General features: G+C 55.2%; 1 protein-coding gene across 1 annotated transcript in view; it reads left to right on the top strand.

The window, feature by feature from the left end:
* Positions 1 to 20800, top strand: part of NID1 (nidogen 1) — a gene marked incomplete at its 5' end in the record, with an annotated part of 40569 nt that extends 19769 nt beyond the window's left edge. The window contains 12 exons of the mRNA XM_081114516.1: positions 387 to 530; positions 1865 to 1990; positions 5986 to 6135; positions 7884 to 8006; positions 12014 to 12238; positions 13667 to 13839; positions 14275 to 14401; positions 16062 to 16233; positions 16739 to 16896; positions 17990 to 18113; positions 19208 to 19320; positions 19885 to 20800. Of these exons, the coding sequence (XP_080970642.1) occupies positions 387 to 530; positions 1865 to 1990; positions 5986 to 6135; positions 7884 to 8006; positions 12014 to 12238; positions 13667 to 13839; positions 14275 to 14401; positions 16062 to 16233; positions 16739 to 16896; positions 17990 to 18113; positions 19208 to 19320; positions 19885 to 20006 (1757 nt within the window). The 3' untranslated portion in view covers positions 20007 to 20800. The remainder of the gene's footprint in view (positions 1 to 386; positions 531 to 1864; positions 1991 to 5985; positions 6136 to 7883; positions 8007 to 12013; positions 12239 to 13666; positions 13840 to 14274; positions 14402 to 16061; positions 16234 to 16738; positions 16897 to 17989; positions 18114 to 19207; positions 19321 to 19884) is intronic.
* Between the last annotated feature and the right edge of the window lie 293 nt (positions 20801 to 21093).

Raw genomic sequence — 21093 nt, 5'->3', positions numbered from 1 at the left:
GCCGGAACAAAAGCATGGATGGAGTGTTTGTATGAACTAATATAAATTCAAAGTAAACATCATTACATAAAAGGGTACGGTCTTTTTTTTTTTTAGTTTTATTCATTTCAAACGGGCCAGATCCGGCCCGCGGGCCGTAGTTTGCCCACGTCTGTCCTAGCTCATAGGGTGATGCTCAACCCCTGAGCCACGCCGGCCGGGCGTGATTTTTGTCATTTTCCGGCAAAATTGCCTTATGGCCTGTTCTGCATGGGATCTGATGGGGAAGATGCTTCACCGGAGCATCCGCCAGCTGCTCCCCTGTCCCGGGACCACGGCCTCCACCCGCCTTCCTCTGTGGGGGGAGCGTTCCGAGGACTCACCTCTCAGTGTCTCTGTCCTCGCAGACGGCTCCCCGGACGCCCTGCAGAACCCCTGCTACATCGGCACTCACGGGTGCGACACCAACGCAGCCTGTCAGCCCGGCGCCGGGAACCAGTTCGCCTGCGAGTGCGCCATCGGCTTCCGGGGGGACGGACGCACCTGCCACGGTACAGCCTCGGCTCAGCCGCGGGGGGTGGGGGGGGCCATGGGGGAGGCCGCGGGGAGGTGTCCACAGCCTGTGGTCCAGATGACGCGGGAGGGGACGAGGCCCCGAGGTGAGACTGGCATGCCCAGGCGTCCCCTGGCACCGTGATGGGCACTGCCCCTTCCAGATGCCAGAGAAGAATCTGTGAGGCCACACCCCGCACAGGTGCAGAGGGGAGCTGAAACCAGCGCTGCATGTAACCTTGGAACATGACGCCCCCAGGCACGTTGGTGTGAACTACAGAGGCTCACCCTTTTTTAGAAAATATTTTTTTATTGATTTCAGAGAGGAAGGGAGAGGGAGAGGGAGAAACATCCGTGATGAGAAGGAATCATGGATCGGCTGCCTCCTGCACGCCCCACCCTGGGGGGACCGAGCCTGCAACCTGGACGTGTGCCCTGACCGGGAATTGAACCGTGACCTCCTGGTTCATAGGTCAGGGCTGGACCACGGAGCCAACGCCGGCCGGGCCAAAGTCGCTTTTTTGAAACACACAAAGTCCCCGTCCCTAAAGCTTCCCGGGGAGAACGGAGCTTGGAAACGTTCCCGTGGCCATGCTGTTCTGTCGCTTGGATTGAAACTCTCCCTGTGCTAGTTGCTTTGGCAGCCGAGCGGGAGTCTTGGGGCCCTGCCGTCCGCACACGGCGTCCAGACATCTGGGCTGGAGCATCCTGGGAGCTGGGGGCAGTGGGAGCCGGAATGGTCTTTTAAAAAAAATATTGATTTCTGAGAGAGGGGGCGAGGGAGAGAGAGATAGAAACATCAACGATAAGAGAGAATCATGGATCGGCTGCCTTCTGCGTGTCCCCTACTGGGGATGAGCCCTTGACCGGAATCGAACCGTAACCTCCTGGTTCATGGGTCAACCACTGAGCAACGCCGGTGGGGCTGCAGTATATGTTCAAAAACTGAACACTCGCCCTAGCCGGTGTGGCTCACTGGATAGAGCGTCGGCCTGCGGACTGAAAGGTCCCAGGTTCGATTCCGGTCAAGGGCATGTACCTTGGTTGCAGGCACATCCCCCGTAAGGAGTGTGCAGGAGGCAGCTGATGGATGTTTCTCTCTGATCGATGTTTCTTACTCTCTGTCCCTCTCCCTTCCTCTCCGTAAAAAATCAATAAAAAAATATATTTAAAAGAAAACAAAAAACTGAACACCCTTTGGGTTGGGGTTTTGCCTGGGTTTAGTCCCTCCCAACCCGCCCCCCGCAAGCAGCAGTGCTTTCTGCGTCATGTACGCAGTGACGTGGGAAGAGGTTAACACGAGGCTGCTTCGTGTTTCCTGAACTCACTGTAGACATCGACGAGTGCTCGGAGCAGCCCTCGGTGTGTGGGAGCCACGCCGTCTGCAACAACCACCCGGGGACCTTCCGCTGCGAGTGCGAGCAGGGCTACCGCTTTTCCGAGGAGGGAACGTGCGTGGGTGAGTTCCGTGGTCGGAGATTTTCAGGATCCTGATGCGTGGGGGGCTCGTTGGTGCCCGTGGGAAGGTGTTGCTCCAGGTAACCATCCCGGCCGAGGGGGGAGCCGCTGGGTTCTGGAGTTGGGGGCGGGGGACAGTTTACGAAGCTGAATCTGACTCTGTCCCTTTCCTCCAACTTCCTGGGGGGCCACATGTCCGAGGATCAGCGCTCTTACCATTCACCCCAGTGACACCATCGCCTGATCTGTTGGAAGCTTGGTATTGCTCTCCGTTCTGACAAAACGATGTTTCATTCTCTTTTTTTAAAAGATTTTTTAAAAATATATTTTTATTGATTTCAGAGAGGAAGCAGAGAGAGAGAGAGAGAGAGAGAGAGAGAGAGAGGGAGACATCAGTGGTGAGGGAGAATCATTGATCAGCTGCCTCCTGCACGCCCCACACTGGGGATCGAGCCCGCAACCTGGGCACGTGCCCTTGACCAGAATCAGATCTGCAACCCTTCAGTCTGCAGGCTGATGCTCTATCCACTGAGCCAAACTGGCTAGGGCTCTTTTTTTTTTCTTTTCTTTTAACCCGTGCAACATTTATTCAACTTATTAATTAATGGAGATACCAGTAGAACATGAAATTGTTTCAAAAAGACACTTTGACCCGGCCGGCGTGGCTCAGTGGTTGAGCGTCAGTCAACCTAGGAACCAGGAGGTCACCGTTCAATTCCCGCTCAGGGCACAGGCCCGGGTTGTAGGCTGGATCCCCAGTGCGGGGCGTGCAGGAGGCAGCCGTTCCATGATGCTCTCTCATCATGGACGTTTCTCACTCTCTCTCCCTCTCCCTTCCTCTCTGAAATCAATAAAAATATATAAAAAATAAAATAAAAACACCCAACCAAAAAGACACTCGGAGGAACTATTTATAGGCAACTTGAAAAGGGAAAAGCAGTGCCAGACTAAGAAAGCCTGACAGCGTTTAAGAAGGATTATTGGAACATGTGTTTGTCATTAGTGGCCGTACCAGGCACCGTGAGTGCTTTTTCACAGAAAAGACATAGGAAACGCATTCAACTCAAAGTATTTGCCGAAGGACAGACGCATCTGCCAGGTCAGGCAGCGAGACTCCTCGCACTGCGGCCCTCAGGGAAGACCATCGAGACAGAACGCCTGAAAAAAACAAAACCAGGAGCCGTGCCCGATGCGGATCATGAGAAGTTAGAGGTTGGGAGACATTTAGAAGTTCGGATCAGGGAGCCTGCAGGGCTGGGAAGCCAGAAAGCAAAGCTGGAGGCTGCAGTCAGTCCCACGTCCGTAGCCAAGATCTTCACGAGCCAGCAGGCCTCCAGGCCCTGACAGATGAGCTGGTCAGACGGACTAGAGGCAGGACACAACCTAGGAAGAGGGAGAGCTTTGACCTTCAGCTGCACTTGGCACCCTTCGTCTACATGTATTACAATGAGGCCAGTGCCTCCAGAAACCAGAAACCGATTTTTTTTTTAAAAATATATTTTTATTGACTTCAGAGAGGAAGGGAGAGAGAGAGAGAAACATCCATGATGATAGAGAATCAACGATTGGCTGTCTCCTGCACGCCCCACACTGGGGATGGAGCCCACAACCCGGGCATGTGCCCTGACCGGGAATCGAACCCTGACCTCCTGGTTCATACCTAGGTCGAGGCTCAAGCAACTGAGCCACGCCGGCCGGGCATTCCTCTATCAATTCTTTCCCTTATTCTTTTAAAAGCTATTAAAACAATTAGCCTTGTTTTCCCTTAAATCAATGGCTTTGGGATTCATGTGGAGGGACCACCTTGTAGGCACGTGTCATTACCTGCTTTGGCTTGAATGCTTCCCGGTTTAGATCTACGGTTCTATTTGGGGCCATCTGCTTGGGGGTTTCAATTTTACAAGCCACAAGCAGGAACATAGCTTCTTGGCCTTATCCAAGTACACGAGTTCACGCAATGAATGAGACTAATTGTTGCTTTAGGCTGCCGCTGCTGCTGCTGGTGGTGGTGAGCCATCCACAAAGGCACAGATTGAATTTTTCCACTTTCCCCCAACTGCTGCACTTTGAACTGTTGGCTCCAAGAATTTAAAGTTCAGAGATTCTTGGATAATTCCAGTCTGGAGGGCAGTGTGCTGAATGGGCCGTATGAACTCAGCATTTCTGCCCAATTGAAAACAGACTTCTCTTTTACTGCCTCCCCGACCCGTGTCCTTGCCCTTTGCTGTGTACTGAGCCCTAGCCTGCTTTCTGTTTGCTCTGTCTTGGTTTTTAAAAATATATATATTTTTATTGATTTCAGAGAGGAAGGGAGAGGGAGGTAGAGAGAGAAACATCAATGATGAGAGAGAATCATGGATCGGCTCCCTCCTTACGCCCCCTACTGGGGATGGAGCCTACAACCTAGGCATGTGCCCTGATGGGGAATCGAACCGTGACCTCCTGGTTCACAGGTCACTGCTCCACCCCTGAGCCACGCTCGCCAGACTGTTTGATCCGTCTCGAAGCTGAGATGAGGCAGCCAAGGTCTCAGGGGGAGGTGGAGGCCGAGGGCTGGAGGGAACAGGCAGTTCTCATAGTTTGAGGATGACCCAACATCTGTGCATGGAAAGGGGCCAGTCCCCTTTGCACAGAGTGGAGAGTTCAGCTCTGCTAAAGTTACTTTTTTTTAAATAGAGAACAACAATTCCTGTGTATTTGGCCTGATTTCCCTCTCTGCTTTTTGAGATGGAGATTCAAAGATTACAGTCTAGCCCTGGCTGGTTTGGCTCAGTGGATAGAGCGTCGGCCTGCAGACCAAAGGGTCCCGGGTTTGATTCCAGTCGAGGGCACGTACTTAGGTTGCAGGCTCCTCCCCGGCCCCGGCCCTGGTCAGGGCACATGCCGGAGGCTACCCATCGATGTGTTTCTCTCCCACCGGTGTTTCTCTCTGTCTTTCCCTCTCTCTCCCACTCTCCCTAAAAATCAATGGGAACATGTCCTCGGGTGAGGATTAACAACAACAACAGAAAAGATTGCGGTCTAATTGTAATTCATTTTTAATTCCCATTCGGAGTTCAATTTTCTCTCCTTTTGAAATCTTTTCCCTCCATCCCACCTTGCAGCGTCCTGTTGGGTGAACGGCCGGAAATTGCCGTTCTGGGAGGTCAGGAGCCTTGAGGAAGCACAGCTGGGCGCATGGGTGTCCCTCCCTCCGTGGCGGGTAGACACCCAAGGCTGCCTCCTCCAAAAGCCCACCGTCTTTCTTGCACCCCTGCTCCCTTCCCTGGACGCTCATGTCCCCTTCCCTGGTGGGAAACGGGGGACCTTAACCTCAGCCTTCATAGTGACTGTCCACCTGCCGTGAGACACAGGGTGAGACACAGGGTGGAGTCCCAGACCCTCAGCTCCAAACACTCCACCCGCAGGGCTGCCCTGGGAAGTGTGGGCCCCTGCGACGTCCTACCTCCACATCCCGGCGAAAGGGTCTTGGATGTGGAGAGGGGTCCTGGACGGAGCCCTGGGGTGAAACTCAGGTCGGAAGCCAGGCTGAGTCCGGCCGGCGTGGCCCAGTGGTTGAGCTTCAACCTAGGAACCAGGAGGGCACGGTTCGATTCCCGGTCAGGGCACATGCCCGGGTTGTGGGCTCCATCCCCAGTGGGGCGTGCAGGAGGCAGCCGGTCCATGATGCTCTCTGATCATGGATGCTTCTCTCTTGCTCCCCCTCTCCCTCCCTCTCTGGCATGAATAACAATATATTTGGAAAAGGAACCCCAGGCAGAGTGGGCCAACCCAGGTGTCATCCTGGGAGGCCCGATCAAAGGCCGCGTCCAGGTGGGAGGAGAGAGGAGAGACGGGGGCATCAGCCCAGTGGGGCGAAGGGGGTGAAGCCCTAGAGATGCCTGGAGGTCTGGGGTCCGAGGGGACTAAACCACTCGCATGGGGGGGATCGGGGAAGGGCACGGGGACTCCTCAGGGGCCTCCCTTCCGAACGTCGTGTCCACCTTGCGTTCGAAGCTGCCGTGGACGAGCGGCCCATCAACCACTGCACGACCGGCCTGCACGACTGTGACATCCCCCAGCGGGCCCAGTGCGTCTACACTGGCGGCTCCTCCTACACCTGCTCCTGTTTGCCAGGCTTCTCCGGGGACGGCCGGGCCTGCCAAGGTGCGTGGTGACGCCGACGTTTGTCTCTGTATAACCCGGAAAAACGCCCCACGTGGTAGTGATCATGTGCGAATGGCCGTCTTACCTCGAGTTTAGTAAGAGTTACTCTTTCAGCTCTGTTGGTAATGTGGGCCCCATGTTACATTTTTATGGAGGCATTTGAACTACTGGTTCTGTATTTTATTTATTTTTTGTTAAATATATTTTTATTGATTTTTAGAGAGGAAGGGAGAGGGGGAGAGAGAGAGAAACATCCATGATGAGAGAGAATCATGGATCGGCCGCCTCCTGCACGCCCCACATGGGGGATCGAGCCCAGACCGGAGGCATGTGCCCTGACCAGGAATCGAACGGTGACCTCCTGGTCGATGCTCAACCACTGAGCCACACTGGCCGGCCTATGCATTTTCTTTTGGGGGCTGTTCCCCTTGGGGAAAACACTGTCCTCCCCCTGAGATTTTGTTCTGTCTGACTTGCTCCTTCAGGCAACACTTAGACACCTGCTGTCTGCTAGGAACGAGGCGAGCGGGGGTATGGGGGGGGATTGTCTGTTTTTTAGGAAAAGAAAAACCACTTTTGAATTTATGGAGCTTAAAGTCCAGCCATTTATTGTTTTTTAATTATTGTTTTAAAAATATATTTTATTGATTTTTTACAGAGAGGAAGGGAGAGAGATAGAGAGTTAGAAACATCGATGGGAGAGAAACATCGATCAGCTGCCTCCTGCACATCTCCTACTGGGGATGTGCCCGCAACCCAGGTACATGCCCTTCACCGGAATCGAACCTGGGACCTTTCAGTCCGCAGGCCGACGCTCTATCCACTGAGCCAAACCGGTTTTGGCTTCAATTATTATTTTTAAACAATATTTTATATATAAATTTTTATTGATTTCAGAGAGGAAGGGAGAGGGAGAGAGAGATAGAAACATCAGTGATGAGAACAAATCATTGATCGGCTGCCTCCTGCATGCCCCCTACTGGGGATCAAGCCTGCAACCTGGGCATGTGCCCTTGACCGGAATCGGACCTGGGACCCTTCAGTCCGCAGGTCGATGCTCTATCCACTGAGCCAAACCGGCCAGGGCAAGATGACTTCACTTTACACCGCAAAGTATTTCTGCAAAGTCCAAGCTTTTCCCAGATAGATTATAATCTCGGAGCGCCTGTCTCTTCATTACCCACCCGTAGACATTTTTGAAGCTCTCATTTATGATGAAAAGAAGCGTTTTATTTTATTTTTTATTATTATTTTAAATAATTCATTATTGTTGAAAGTATTACCTAGGTCCCCTTTTTTCTCCCCATTGACCCCTTCCAGCCCCTCCCCCCCAAGGCCTTCACCCCCCCCCATTGTCTGCGTCCATGGGTGGATTGATTATCTCCCCCCCATCCCCCCCCCCCCCGCCTTCCCTCCCAGATTCTGCACTCTGTTCCAAGCTGAGAAGAAGCGGTTTAATTATACAAAAGAACCCTCCCTTTTCCCCATTTCTTAGGAAAAGAGAAACACGTGTAAATGCACAAGATGGAAATTGGGGAGTTGTTGTGTTGGTACCGTTGAGGGAGTTACTGTTCTGATAATGAATGTTGAGCTACTGTTGTGATCATTAGCGTGGAGTGATGGTTTTGCTCATTAACGTTCAGCGGCCCCAGAGCAGACACAGGGCCCCACAGAGCTGAGCAAGGGGCTTAAGTGATTGTGTAAACCATGGATTCCGGAGGAAACTCTGTCCTGGGGCTGTTTTGCAGACGTGGATGAATGCCACCCGAGCCGCTGCCACCCCGATGCCTTCTGCTACAACACCCCGGGCTCCTTCTCGTGCCAGTGCAAGCCTGGGTACCGGGGCGACGGCTTCCGCTGCGTGCCTGGAGGTGAGGAGTCGGGACACTGGGAGCCGGTAGGCCGGTGCCCTGCCCGTGAGTCCTGAGTACAGGGCCCCCGGGAGGGGAGGTGCCGTGGGAATGTGTGAGCTCCGTGTGAATCCTGAGGGTCATTGAGGCAGATCAGAGCGTGGCTGCCGTGAACAGGCGTGCAGGCTGCGTACTGCTCTACCATGGGGGGCACCACAGGTTGACCAGGACTCCTGGCAGCCTGGAGTCTGGTCATCCTGGTAACCGGAGCAAGCAGAGCAGGGGAGAGCGGTCTGCAGCAGTCAGGGTTCGCAGAGAAACAGAAACAGTGGTGTGTGTGTGTGTGTGTGTGTGTGTGTGTGTGTGTGTGCGTGCACAAATACAGTGGGGCCTTGACTTACGAGTGTCCCGACTAACGAGTTTTTCGAGATACCAGCCGTCTCCTGGCCAATTTTTTGCTTTGAGTTTCGAGCTAAAATTCGGGTTACGAGCCAGCTTCAGGTACCCCATGGCTAGCTGGCGCAGAGAACGTCACAGTGAACGCCACAACATCAGCCCAGCATCACGTGTCTCACTCGTTCGCTTTTTGATTTGACATACGAGTAATCTGAGTTACGAGCTCCGTCACGGAACGAATTAAACGCGTAAGTCAAGGCCCCACTGTATGTACATTCACAGTAAAGAGCTGCAGTGTACGAAACCGGCTCACACCACCGGATGACGGTTTACAGTTTGACGTATAACACTACACGTCGCTGGTCTACGTTGTTTTGCGCCAAGGACCGGGGGTCAGCAAACTGCTCCTCACAGGACGAATCCCACCCACCTCCTGTTTTTGTAAACAGACTCTCACTGGGACACAGCTGTGCTCGTCAGGTTCTGTACGGGCTGTGGCGCCCTTACCCACGTGTGTGTCAAAGGAGAGGTCAGTTTGCGGCAGAATCTGTAAACGCCTGCAAAGCCTAAAGTATTTACCACCTGGTCGGAGGTTTGCCGACCCCTGGCCTAGAGGAACCCCGGGCAGGGCACCCTTTTGTGCCTGAAGCGATGGGTGAAAGTTGGAGTGTTACCCATAGACTTACACACAGGGAGGAGTGGAGACGTTCCAGCAGCTGTTACAAATGACTAACAGGAAAAACGAAAGAGAGAGAAAGGGAGAGGGAGAGAAAGAAAGAAAGGAGAAAGAGAGAGAAAGAAAGAAGGAAGGAAGGAAGGAAGAGAGAGAGAGAGAGAAAGAGAGAGAGAGAGGGAGGGAGGATAGAGAGCATCAGACTGTGGACTGAAGGGTCCCGGGTTCGATTCCAGTCGAGGGCACATATCTCGGTTGCAGCCTCGATCCCCGGCCCAGGTCAGGGCACATGCGGGAGGCAACCAATCAATGTGTCTCTCTCATATCCCTGCCTCTCTCTCTCTCTCCCCACCCCCCCGTCCCTCCCTTCCACTCTCTCTAAAAAAAATCAATGGAAAAATATCCTTGGGTGAGGCTTAACAACAAAATATTTTTTAAAACCATCAAAAAACAAAACAGTGTATTATTGCACCTTGAAGAATGCGAAGGGCGGGGGGAGAGGGGGGGTTGAGACTCACATTCATTACTTCCTGAGGCTTCCTGCTCGTCCCAGTTCAAAAGGAAGTCGGTGCTTTATTTTTTTGTTTTGTTGTTTGAAGTCTGACTCCTTGTCCCCGTAGTTAAGGCTCTCTTGACGAAACACACAAGCCAGACCTGCAGGCTGGGATGGACAGATAAAGCCAGGACCGGCTGCTTGCTGGGGCTGTTTACATAGTTAATCCTGTTCTTTTCCGAAAGTCAACCTCGGGCCATGACCCTGGGAGAGAACGTGCACTGGAAATTGAGCGTTGTGTGTCCCCGAAAACAACCTGAATGACTGTCAACAGAAGGAATGGACAGATGCGTTCGGGTACCATTCAGGCGATGAAATAATACACAGCGGTTAACATGAGTGAACTGGAATGAATGGGGAAATCTCAAAACCATGTCGAGCAAAAGGGTATATGCTGCGAGGTCCCGTTTGTATAAATATATAGAAATAAGCCCGTGTATGGGTTGCTGTCCCCGTTTTCTTTGAATGGGATGGAATGAAGCAAAACAAGAAAATGTCAGGGTAGGTAGAGAGCGTGGAGCAGGAATAAGTATTGTGTTATGAAACGATGCTTGTATATATGCTTGTGTAAGTGCATGGAAGCGTGAGTGCAGGACACGTCACAGCGGACGTGAGTGCAGGACCAAACATACACCCTTGTGCAGACACGTCACGGTGCACGTGCGTGCAGGACTGAAAGTTCCATCCGTGTGTAGACATGTCATGGTGGATGTGCATGCGGGACCGAAAGTTCCATCCGTGTGCAGACACACCACAGTGTACGTGCGTGCAGGACCGAACGTCCCATCTGTGCGCAGACACGTCAGGGTGCACGTAGGCACGTCACGGTTAAGTAAGTGCAGTCTTGAACGTGCACCTGTGCAGACAGGTGTGGGTGGACTCGGTGGCCAGTCTCCCTCCGTGCGGAACCCGCTCCGCCCTGCCGGGCCCTGGGCCTGAGTGTCCCGGGCCCTGACTGTCAGCCTGGCCCACAAACTCGGGCATGTCCTGTGGGGTGTGAGCAGCCCGGTTCAGAGGCCATGCTTCATGCCAGGCCTGAGGGCGTCACTACAGGGAGACACGCACGTGGGTGAGGGGCCCTGCATCTTTGGTCCCCAGAGCGCAGACTCAATGTGCGTGGCTGGCAAGAAGCTTGAATAATAATAATAACAAAAAGACATTTAAGCGGCTCTGAGCATTGCCGATAGCAGCCCAACTCACCCTGACTTTGTGCCCCCTTCCAGGGGCCTCCCCTTCGGCCTGGCTTCAACAGCCTGGGGCTGGAGGATGTGTTTTGCCGGAGCCTTTTGAATAGCAGGGTCCCAACGAAGTGCTAGATACTGTTTATGTACGAATGAGCTTTTTCTTTTTTTAACAATAATACCCTTTCAGAAATTTCTAACTACATTGTAACGGCATGACTTAAGCTGGTGATAAAAGTCGTTATGAAAAGTCTGCCTTCCCCCTCCCCCCCAAAAAAGGCATTTAAGAAAAACTTTAAACAAATAAATGTAAACCAAATGTCAGTGCCGTTCATCAGCTCATGCTGGGGCACACAGACTGCAGTCCAGCTCACGATAGAATGTTACTCAGCCCCTGAGAGGAAGGAAGTTCTGATAACAGGGCTACTTCTTTTTTTATTTTTAATACTAGAGGCCTGGTGCACGAAATTCGTTCACAGGTAGGGTCCCTAGGCCTGGCCGGTGATCAGGGCCTTCTGGCTGCCGGCTGGGGCCTTCCTTCATTCCGCGCTGCCCCCTGGTGGTCAGTGCACGTCATAGCAAGCAATTGAACTCCCAAGGAGACAATTTGCATATTAGCCTTTTATGATATAGGATATTTTTTTATTGATTACAGAGAGGAAGGAGTGCTGATAACAGGGCTACACCTTTTTTTATTTTATATATATATATATGCATATATGTATTTAATTGGTTACAGAGAGGAAGAGAGAGAGAAAAATATCAGTGATGAGAAAGAATCATGAATCGAACCATGACCTCCTGGTTCAAAGGTCCACCCTCAACCACTGAGCCATGCCGGCTGGGCAGGTTGATTTAAATTTTTAAAAATTAGTAAGCCCTAGCCGGCTTGGCTCAATGGATAGAGCGTCAGCCTGCGGACTGAAGGGTCCCAGGTTCGATTCCTGCCAAGGGCACATGCCTGGGTTGTGGGCTCAATCCCTGGTGGGGGGGCGTGCAGGAGGCAGCCGATCGGTGACTCTCTCTCATCATGGATGTTTCTGTCTCTCTCTCCTCCCTTCCTCTCTGAAATCAATAAAAGAAATATTTTAAAAAATTAGTCAAACACAACCCAGTGGTGACCAGGCAGCTCTGCGGTTCTGAGTTGGGTATGGGGATCGCGAGGCACAGCGGGATCCCCGATGACGCCACCGCTGACGTGTCCCCTCGCTTGTCTCCCTGACAGAAGCAGAGAAGACGCGCTGCCAGCTCCAGCGAGAACACATCCTCGGGGCGGCGGGGGTGACGGGCCAGCGCCCTCTGCCCCCCGGGATGTTTGTCCCCGAGTGCGACGAGCACGGGCAGTACGTGCCCACCCAGTGCCATGGCAGCACCGGCTACTGCTGGTGCGTGGACCGCGACGGCCGTGAGCTGGAGGGCACCAGGACCAGGCCCGGGATGAGGCCCCCCTGTAAGTTGGGGCGACACGTGCTGGGGCTTGGGCGTCATAAAGGCCTGAGGACCAGGGTCCCCAGCGCCTGTGAGCGTCATTGGGGGGCCCTGCCGAACACACGGTGGGTGCTTTCTGCTGCCCTGAATCCCAAAAGCTCCCCTGGCTTGAACCCCATTCCCTCCCTCCTCTCCTCCCCTTTGCACCCCTTTTCTCTGTCTCCCTTGGCATGCCCGCTGCTCGCTCTCTCCCCCCTTCTCCTCTTGGCAAATGGCGAGTGGCCCGCTGCAGCCCTGCTGTGGCTGGTAGCAGAGAGGGTGCGTGTCCTGCAGGTGAGCTCCCTGCAGTGGGCGGCCTGGCATTGCAGAGAGGGCAGGGACCCCGGGGCCTGCTGACTCAGGTGGCATGAAGGCCTCCACCCCGGGACAGTGCCTCCTTCCCGGCTGTGCCCTGGGCTCTTCAGATCCTAGGTCCCCTAGGATGCAAAGAGCGTCAGAGGTTTCTGCAGCTGGTTCTGCGACAGCCATGACCGAGGGGGCCCGGGTTTCCTGACACCCATTCCGGGCCCCTTAGCCTGCGGCACAGGCTGCCTGGGGTGAGCCAGGGAGCCGAGGCCCATGGCCAGGCCAGCAGTGAGGAGGCAAGGCTGAGCCCCAGACAGTCAGCCCCCTGCTCTTCCTGAGCTCCGGGGAGCCCCGAGGGCCACGCTGCTGTGGGTCTGGGCACGTAGGCAAGGCCCCTGGGACCGTCTCTGCATCACAGAGCTCAGCAGCCGGGGGGCAGGGCCCACAGGGCGGCCATGTGCCGCTGTTCGGGTCACCGTGTGGCCACATCTGAAGCCGGCGTGCACGGCGAGGCAACTTCTTTCACTAGTATGGGGGGAGGGGGGGCGAGGCCTTTTGTCACTAGACCTGCAGTGTTACGCTCGGCCCTGCGTGTCTTCGTCACCAGCGCCCTTTGAGGTCTTTCTGTTCCCACGCTTTCCGATAAAAAACGGTCATTGTGTGCCTGTGGTCTGTGGTGCCACGAAGGTGACCTGGCATGTGGGTGTGTGTGCAGGTGTGCGTGCATGGGCATGTGCATGGGCGTGTGCAGGTGTGTGTGCAGGTATGCGTGCATGGGCATGTGCATGGGTGTTTGCAGATGTGTGTGCACAGGTGTGTGCAGGTCTGTATGCAGGTGTGTATGGGCGTGTGCGGGTGTGTGTGCATGTGTGTGCAGGTATGTGTGCATGGACGTGTGCAGGTGTGTATGGGCGTGTGTGGGTGTGTGTGCATGTGTGTGTGCAGGTATGTGTGCATGGGCATGTGCAGGTGTATGTGCAGGTATGCATGCATGGGCATGTGCAGGTGTGTGTGCACAGGCGTGTATAGGTGTGTGTGCATGGGCGTGTGCAGGCGTGCATCCCTGCCGCAGTCAGCCTCACTCATGGACCTCTCCTGCCCCCAGGTCTGAGCACGGTGGCTCCCCCGATTCACCCCGGACCCTCGGTTCCTCCCGCCGTCATCCCTCTGCCCCCCGGGACCCACTTGCTCTTTGCCCAGACGGGGAAGATAGAGCGCCTCCCGCTGGAGGGCAGCACCATGAGGAAGACGGAAGCCAAGGCACTGCTGCATGCCCCGGTGAGTGCTGGCTCCTCGCACCCAGGACACGGGGTGACCTGGGGAACCAGCGGGCGTGGGCAGCCCACCTCTCGGAGGAGCCTGGCCCGGCCGCGCACTGGCTTGCCCTGGCTCCATGTCCAGTTTGTTGCGTCGACTCGTCAGTGTGTGCGTCTGCGTCGGCGTGTGTCTTCCCACCAGGGACACAAAACCGTGCGGCTAGTGTGTGCAGGGGTCCGGTCCACAGTGGGTTCCCAACACGGTGCTGGGCGCTCACGGTGTTTGCTAACGCGTGTGAGTGATGGAGGCGTTCGCCTTGGCCTCCTGAAACATGCCCCCGGGGTCGCCGCCCTCCCTGGGTGGCCGCCAGCACCCCCTCCAGTGACAGGCTCCCCCCGTCGCGGGTCACTCAGATGCTGGTGGGTGGACCCCTCTCACACTGGTCTGCGCTTCCAGGGCAAAGTCATCATCGGCCTGGCCTTCGACTGCGTGGACAAGATGGTCTACTGGACCGACATCAGCGAGCCTTCCATCGGGAGAGCCAGCCTGTATGGCGGGGAGCCGGCCACCATCATTCGACAAGGTGGGCGTGCTTCCTTCTGGGTGTGGCTTCGGGCAGCAGTTAAACGAAATTCCTTACCTTACAGGTGCTGGTGTCAGCCAAGGACCGTATGCGTAGTCAAGACTATTTTACATGGTTGTGTTTTACCAACATTGAACACCATTAGCCCGGCTGGTGTGGCTCAGTGGTTGAGCGCCGACCTGTGAACCAGGAGGTCACGGTTCGATTCCCGGTCAGGGCACAGGCCCGGGTTGCAGGCTCGATCCCCAGTGGGGGGCGTGCAGGAGGCAGCTGATCAGTGATTCTCTCTCATCATTGATGTTTCTCTCTCTCTCTCCCTTCCTCTCTGAAATCAATAAAATATATATATATTTTTTTAAAATGATGATTACACCAAAAATGCAACGACTCTAAAAGTCCTCCTGTACTGGGGAGGGCAGCCGACTCCCAGAGACTTTCAGTCCAGGGACGCGGTCCGGCTGGTGATGCCTGCTCTGTAAACCCTCTCTCTTCCTCCGCAAAACGCTCAAATCAAAGACAGGCCTTTAAAAGCCACACGCGTTAGGAATTCTCTTCACTTGGGGCCGCATGTCGCTTTCCCAGTTTCCCGTTGAACATTTCCCTCGTAATTGCTGTTCTAGGGGCGCCTCTGCCTGTGGGACAGCCCCCGGGGCATTGTCCCTTCTCTGGCTGCCTCGGCAGAGACGCTGCCACGGGAATCCAGCTGAGGCTGAGACGAATGTGCTACTTAAACAACACGTGCTCGTTTGCCTGGCTTGGTTCAAGGAACAGACGTTTGGAAGCGTCCTCCCGCATCCCGTCTCTCTCTCAAACATGTGGCTGCTGTTCTCTGTGATGTGACTTCAAAACCCAGTGGGAGGGGCAGGTCACCGCTGCTATTTCCTGTTGCCCCTGGGACTGGGGACCCGCCAAGAATGCAGCGAGCCGCCCCAGGCAGAAGCCCACTGTGTGAACAGAACTAAATTAGAATGTGATCTTCGCAGAAGAAGGGACTGGGTCTCTATTTCAATAGAGAGAAAGGGATTCGCTGAAGTCTGCATCAGGGTCCTCTTCTTCTTTTTTAAAACATATTTTTATTGATTTCAGAGAAGAAGGGAGAGGGAGAAAGAGATAGAAACATCAATGATGAGAGAATCACTGATCGGGTGCCTCCTGCACGCCCTGCACTGGGGATGGAGCCTGCAACCCGGGCATGTGCCCTGACCGGGAATCGAACCCTGACCTCCTGGTTCATAGGTCAATACTTAGCCACTGAGCCACACTGGCTGGCCCGTCTTCCTGTAGACCTACGTCTGGTCCCACCGCCTGGAAAACCTTTGCCTGACAGACTCCTGTTGGTCCTTCAGGAGCCAGCGTCACGCATGTCACCTCCCTCGAGAATCCCGGCCCGGTCTCCCCGGCTGAGTCCCCCCCCTCAAGCTCCCCAAAAACCCGGGGACTCGAGCCGAGTTGGCTGTGGGCTCCCTGTTGGTGGGGCCAAAGCTTCGGCCCTGGACGCCCACCAAGGGGATGCGTGGCTTTTATGAATTGGTTGCACGTCTCATTCCCGTTTGTTGTCTCCACGTGCAAGGATTGGCCGCATGTGAACCAGCACCACGGGGTCCGGAACCCCGACGCTCACCGGCTTCCCCAATCCGACGTGCTCTGCCTTTGCCCCCAGGTCTCGGAAGCCCCGAAGGCATCGCCGTGGACCATCTCGGCCGCAACCTCTTCTGGACGGACTCTCGCCTGGACCGCATAGAGGTGGCCAAGCTGGACGGCACCCAGCGTCGGGTGCTGTTCGACACGGACCTGGTGAATCCCAGAGGCATCGCGACGGACCCCGTGAGAGGGTAGCGTGTGTCCGTCTGCGTGTGCGTCCGCTGTCCGTGCGTCCGTCCTTCGGGGTGCTCTCCGTGGGGGGCTCGAAGGCCAGCCCCGCTTCCTGCAGTGCACGCCTCCAGCGGGTGGCGATGGGTGTCTGCAGGGAAACGCCGGCCCCTGTGACAGTTGTGGACCTGGTAGCACGTCCCACTTTCCAATCTTTTTTTTTTAACATATATTTCAGAGGAAGGGAGAGGGAGAGAGAGAAACATCCATGATGAGAGAGAATCTTGGATCGGCTGCCTCCTGCACGCCCCACACTAGGGATCGAGCCCACAACCCAGGCAAGAGCCCTGACCAGGAATTGAACTGTGACCTCCTGGGTCGTAGGTTGATGCTCGACCACTGAGCCACACCGTCCAGGCGCATCTGCACGGTCTTCATCAGTGGCTCTTTCTACGTAGTTTTCATGAAACGTCCTCTTGTGCGTCTTCCTCATGTCTCTTCCTCGTCCCGCTCCGTGTCCTCCCTCAGGAACCTCTACTGGACGGACTGGAACCGGGACAGCCCCAAGATCGAGACCTCCTACATGGACGGCACCCACCGCAGGGTCCTCGTGCAGGACGACCTGGGCCTGCCCAACGGGCTGACCTTCGATGCCTACTCGTCCCAGCTCTGCTGGGTGGATGCCGGTGAGGCCTGGGGTGGGGGCGGTGTGCCCACCGTGAGCCGGCCCGTCTGGTCAGCAAGAGGATGTCACGGGAAGAGGGCACGAGAGAACGTTTTCTTTTCCTGCACAAAAATAGCTGCATTTTCTTGCTCGGAAAGCCATGGTTTCTCGGGGCGTGACGCTGTCTGGGGAGGGGTTCCCATCACTGAAGTCTGGGGTCAGCAAACTCCAGCCTGTGGCATCCAGCCTGCCCCCTGCCTGGGGGTCACCCGGGACCTGGAAATGTGACATTTTAAATGGTTACGTAAATGCCCATTTCATGTCCTTCATGTTGCCTGTGGCCCATAGAACCTAACATACAATCTGGTCCTTTAACAGATCTGGTATCTGTTCATCAATTCACGGTGTACAAACCTGTAGTTGCTACAGGCCAGGGCAGGACATGGAGCTACAGGAGATAAAGCCATGCCCTCCCCATGCCCGGGCAGACCTGGGTATCCCTTGGGCGCAGGCTGTGGGCAGCAACGTCCATCACCATCCGTCTCTGTTGAGAACATGTCTGGTGCCACGCGAGTGCAGGGGCTACATCTTGCACTTGGGGCGCATGAGGGGTGAGGTGCCCACGGTCATGGGAACACACCTTAGTCGCCATGTGGGCACCGGCCCGAGACTGGCACAGCGGCTGCCCAGCGGGGCCCTGTCGTCCGTAGGTCTGAGGGGGACGTGAGCAAGAATGGGAGGTGGCCCGTTCCTCCTGCGCCCCTGCTCCGGGCACAGGCTCAGCTCATACTGCCCAGCAGAGCCCGGCGTGGGTGCCCCACAAGAGGGGTGCTGACCGACAAGGGCGAGAGGGGCTGAAGGGCTGCTCCGGGTTTGAGCGGCACCCCCGTGCATTCTCTGGGACCCACCAGGGGAGGGCTTGGCTCTCCTGGGCCAGGTCAGGCTCTTCAGAGCTAAGCTCTGCTCTTGGGGGTTAGCTCAGCTTTTTGGGGCTACGCTCAGCTCTGGAGAGCTGGGGACTGGCGGGTTCTCTCGCCCCCTCTCCTTGCCCAGTGACACAAAGGGGCCCTTTCCTGTGCGGGGGGACAATGAAGGGCTTGTTCTCGCTCCCACAGGCACTAGCCGGGCCGAGTGCCTGAGGCCGGAGCAGCCCGTCCGTCGCAGGGTCCTCGAAGGCCTCCAGTACCCTTTCTCAGTGACGAGCTTCGGGAAGAATCTGTATTACACGGACTGGAAGACGTGAGTCAGCAGCCTGCCTGGCCACCCTCCCGCTTGGGGCGCCCAGCCCTGCCCTTCTGCCCCCTGGCCTGACCTCCCGCCTCCGAGATGCCCCATCGAGCCGGCCGGCCTCCCGGTGGCCAGGAGATGGCGAGGCTCCTGGGAGAGCAGGCGCCATGGATGCCATGGGCGCAGCAGGGTGGGTGGCGGCCTCCAGGCTGTACCCTGGGGCTTGCTGAGCCCTGAGCACCCCTGATCTTTCCCCGGAGCTGGCCCAGGGGCCCTCGGCTGGTGGGTTCCCTACCCACTCCGTGCCCCACTTCCTTATTGTTCTCCAGCTGCATGTGCCACAGGCCCTCGGCCACCCCTCCCGGCAAAGAGGGGGTTAAACCGAGCAAGTGGTGTGGCTGGGCTGTGAGCATAGAAAGCGATTTCCCAGCTTAGAGTGTGGTGCCGGAGGGGAACCCCAGCCGATCCTGTCCTTTATTTTTCATATATTTTTATTGATTTTAGAGAGGAAGGGAGACAGCGAAAGAGGTAGAAACATCCATGATGAGAGAGAATCATTGATCGGCTGCCTCCTGCACGCCCCTCCTGGGGATCGAGCCATGACCCTGGCATATACCCTTGACCAGAACCGAACCCAGGACCCTTCAGTCTGCAGGCTCTATCCACTGAGCCAAACCGGTTAGGGCTCTGTCTTTTTTTTTAAGAAGACAGGGAAGCCCAGCCAGTGTGGCTCAGTGGTTGAGTATTGACCTATGAGCCAGGAAGTCACGATTCTATTCTGGTCAGGGCACATGCCTGAGTGTGGGGCATACAGGAGGCAGCGGATCGATGATTCTCCCTCATCATTGATTTTTCTCCCTCTCTCCCTCCCTCCCTTCATCCCCCTCTGAAATCAATTAAAGCATATATTTATATATAAGAAAAAAAAAGGGAAATGCAGGCTTGACCACCCCCGCGGAGGAAGGGCTGGCTGGGGGGCAAGGCCAGGGTAGCAGTGGACACTGCACAGCCTCTAGCGTCTCCCCCAAACCACGGAAGAGGCTGCTCTGTCGAATAAAGCGGGAGCCGTCAGCTGTGTGTTACCTTCCGCCTCTGGGTTCTTGTAGGAATTCCGTGGCTGCCGTTGATATCGCTGTTGCCAAAGAGACCGACACCTTCCACCCCCACAAGCAGACCCGGCTGTACGGCATCACCACCGCCCTGGCTCAGTGTCCCCAAGGTAACTCACCTGGGCCGCCCCTGCACGCCCCCTACTGGGGATAGAGCCCGCAACCCAGGCGTGTGCTCTGACTGGGAATCTAACCGTGATCTCCTGGTTCAACCACTGAGCCACACCCACCAGGCTATTATGGTCATTTTATAAATAAGGAAGCTGAAGCCATTTGCCCAACATCACGTGTCTGACCGTGGCAGGACCAGAGGCATTGAGGCAAGCCCGGCCCCGGACTCGGTGCTGCCTCTTCTAGACCCCTCCCCGGATGGACTCTCGTCCCTGCCTCCCTCCTCCCCCGAGTCAGGTGCAACGCCACATGGGCAAGCTAGGTAGACGGTACTTTGTGTTTTAAAATTCCAACTCCGTGTTATAATCAGAGCAAGTCTGCTCTCCCTGAGACCTGCATGGCCCCCCCGGGGCAGGAGTCAGGCTTTCGGACTCTCTGGCAGAAACAGCCAGGAGCTGAGCTTAGCTGAGTGCCTGGTACAGCCCCCCACTGCACCCCGAAGCCCCCACAGGCATGGCCTCCGTGGGCTTAGAGGCTGTCGAGCTGATTTCTGCCTCCTCCAGGTCACAACTACTGCTCAGTGAACAACGGTGGCTGCACCCACCTCTGCTTGGCCACCCCGGGAAGCAGGACCTGCCGTTGCCCTGACAACACCTTGGGAGTTGACTGCATTGAGCGGAAATGAAGACAAGACTGCCCTGTTTCCTCACCCGAGTATTTCGCAGCAACGCCCTGCTGCAGAGGGTCCAGACCGAAAACTGTCTGACCTGGTGGCTGAGTGGCCGCCAGCCTGAGCCTTAACCACGTTCCCCTCACCGTTCCCCAACACATAAGCCCTGAGCTTCTGGAATGGGGAAGTTCCTACCCCTCCACAAAGACAGGACCCGCCCCCCCAAACCCTTAGACAAATGGATTCAGCCCCGAGGGAGGGTTACATGCCCTGTCCCTGTGCTCTGGGACTAAGTTGTGTCCCCCAACTTAGCACCCCAGTGGTGAGCAGACCCTCCCAGGCCTGAGCCATCCCCTGTGGCCTTACAAGCTCAGCCGCACGCTGACACACCCACCACTTTGTCAGCGCCTCAACACCTGCCAAGGCTGCAGCCCGTTGGAACCTAAATCAGGAGAGAGCCTTTCCCTGAATAATTGGAGTTTGTTTTCAGAGGCGAGTTACCCCCCAGCCCCCCAAGTATCACAGCGTTTGGGGAACACACAGGTTGTTTAGATGGCCCAACTCATAAATTAGTTTCACTTTCTTTTCATATTTATCATTCATTCTATATCAAGCCCTCTATAGTCAAACGTTTGTCGTGATTTTGTATAATTTTTGTGTTTTTTTAAATGGTAAATTCTTGAACTGTGGAAACCATTGAAGGTGCTTATTAACTGTTCCCCCAGTTTATACAACTGTTGGATGATTCCTTGAGTTTACAGCTATAAAAATAGGAGTGTAGACAATAAAAACATTTTTGGTAAAAAGTCTTCCTCTGTCTTACTCGAATGAAAAAAGTAATGTCAGGAGGCTGATTCACGATGAAAAGACAACCATGTGATAATTGGCGACCCTGGTGTTACAGGGGGGCAGTTTGTGTCCCAGGCGAGTCCACAGAAGACTGATGGCCGTGGGGTTGACTTAAACACGAACTCAGTCACACACCACCCTGTTGTGTGTGTTTTTTGTTAATCCTCACCCAAGGATATTTTTTCCATTGATTTTTATTTTATTATTTTAAATATTTTTATTGCTTTTAGAGAGGAAGGGAGAGGGAGAGAGA

This window comes from Myotis nattereri (genome assembly GCF_964212035.1).
Source record: "Myotis nattereri genome assembly, chromosome: 20".
Lineage (NCBI taxonomy): Eukaryota > Metazoa > Chordata > Mammalia > Chiroptera > Vespertilionidae > Myotis > Myotis nattereri.
Note: the sequence above shows the minus strand (reverse complement) of the source record. Positions and strands in the feature narration are given on the sequence as shown.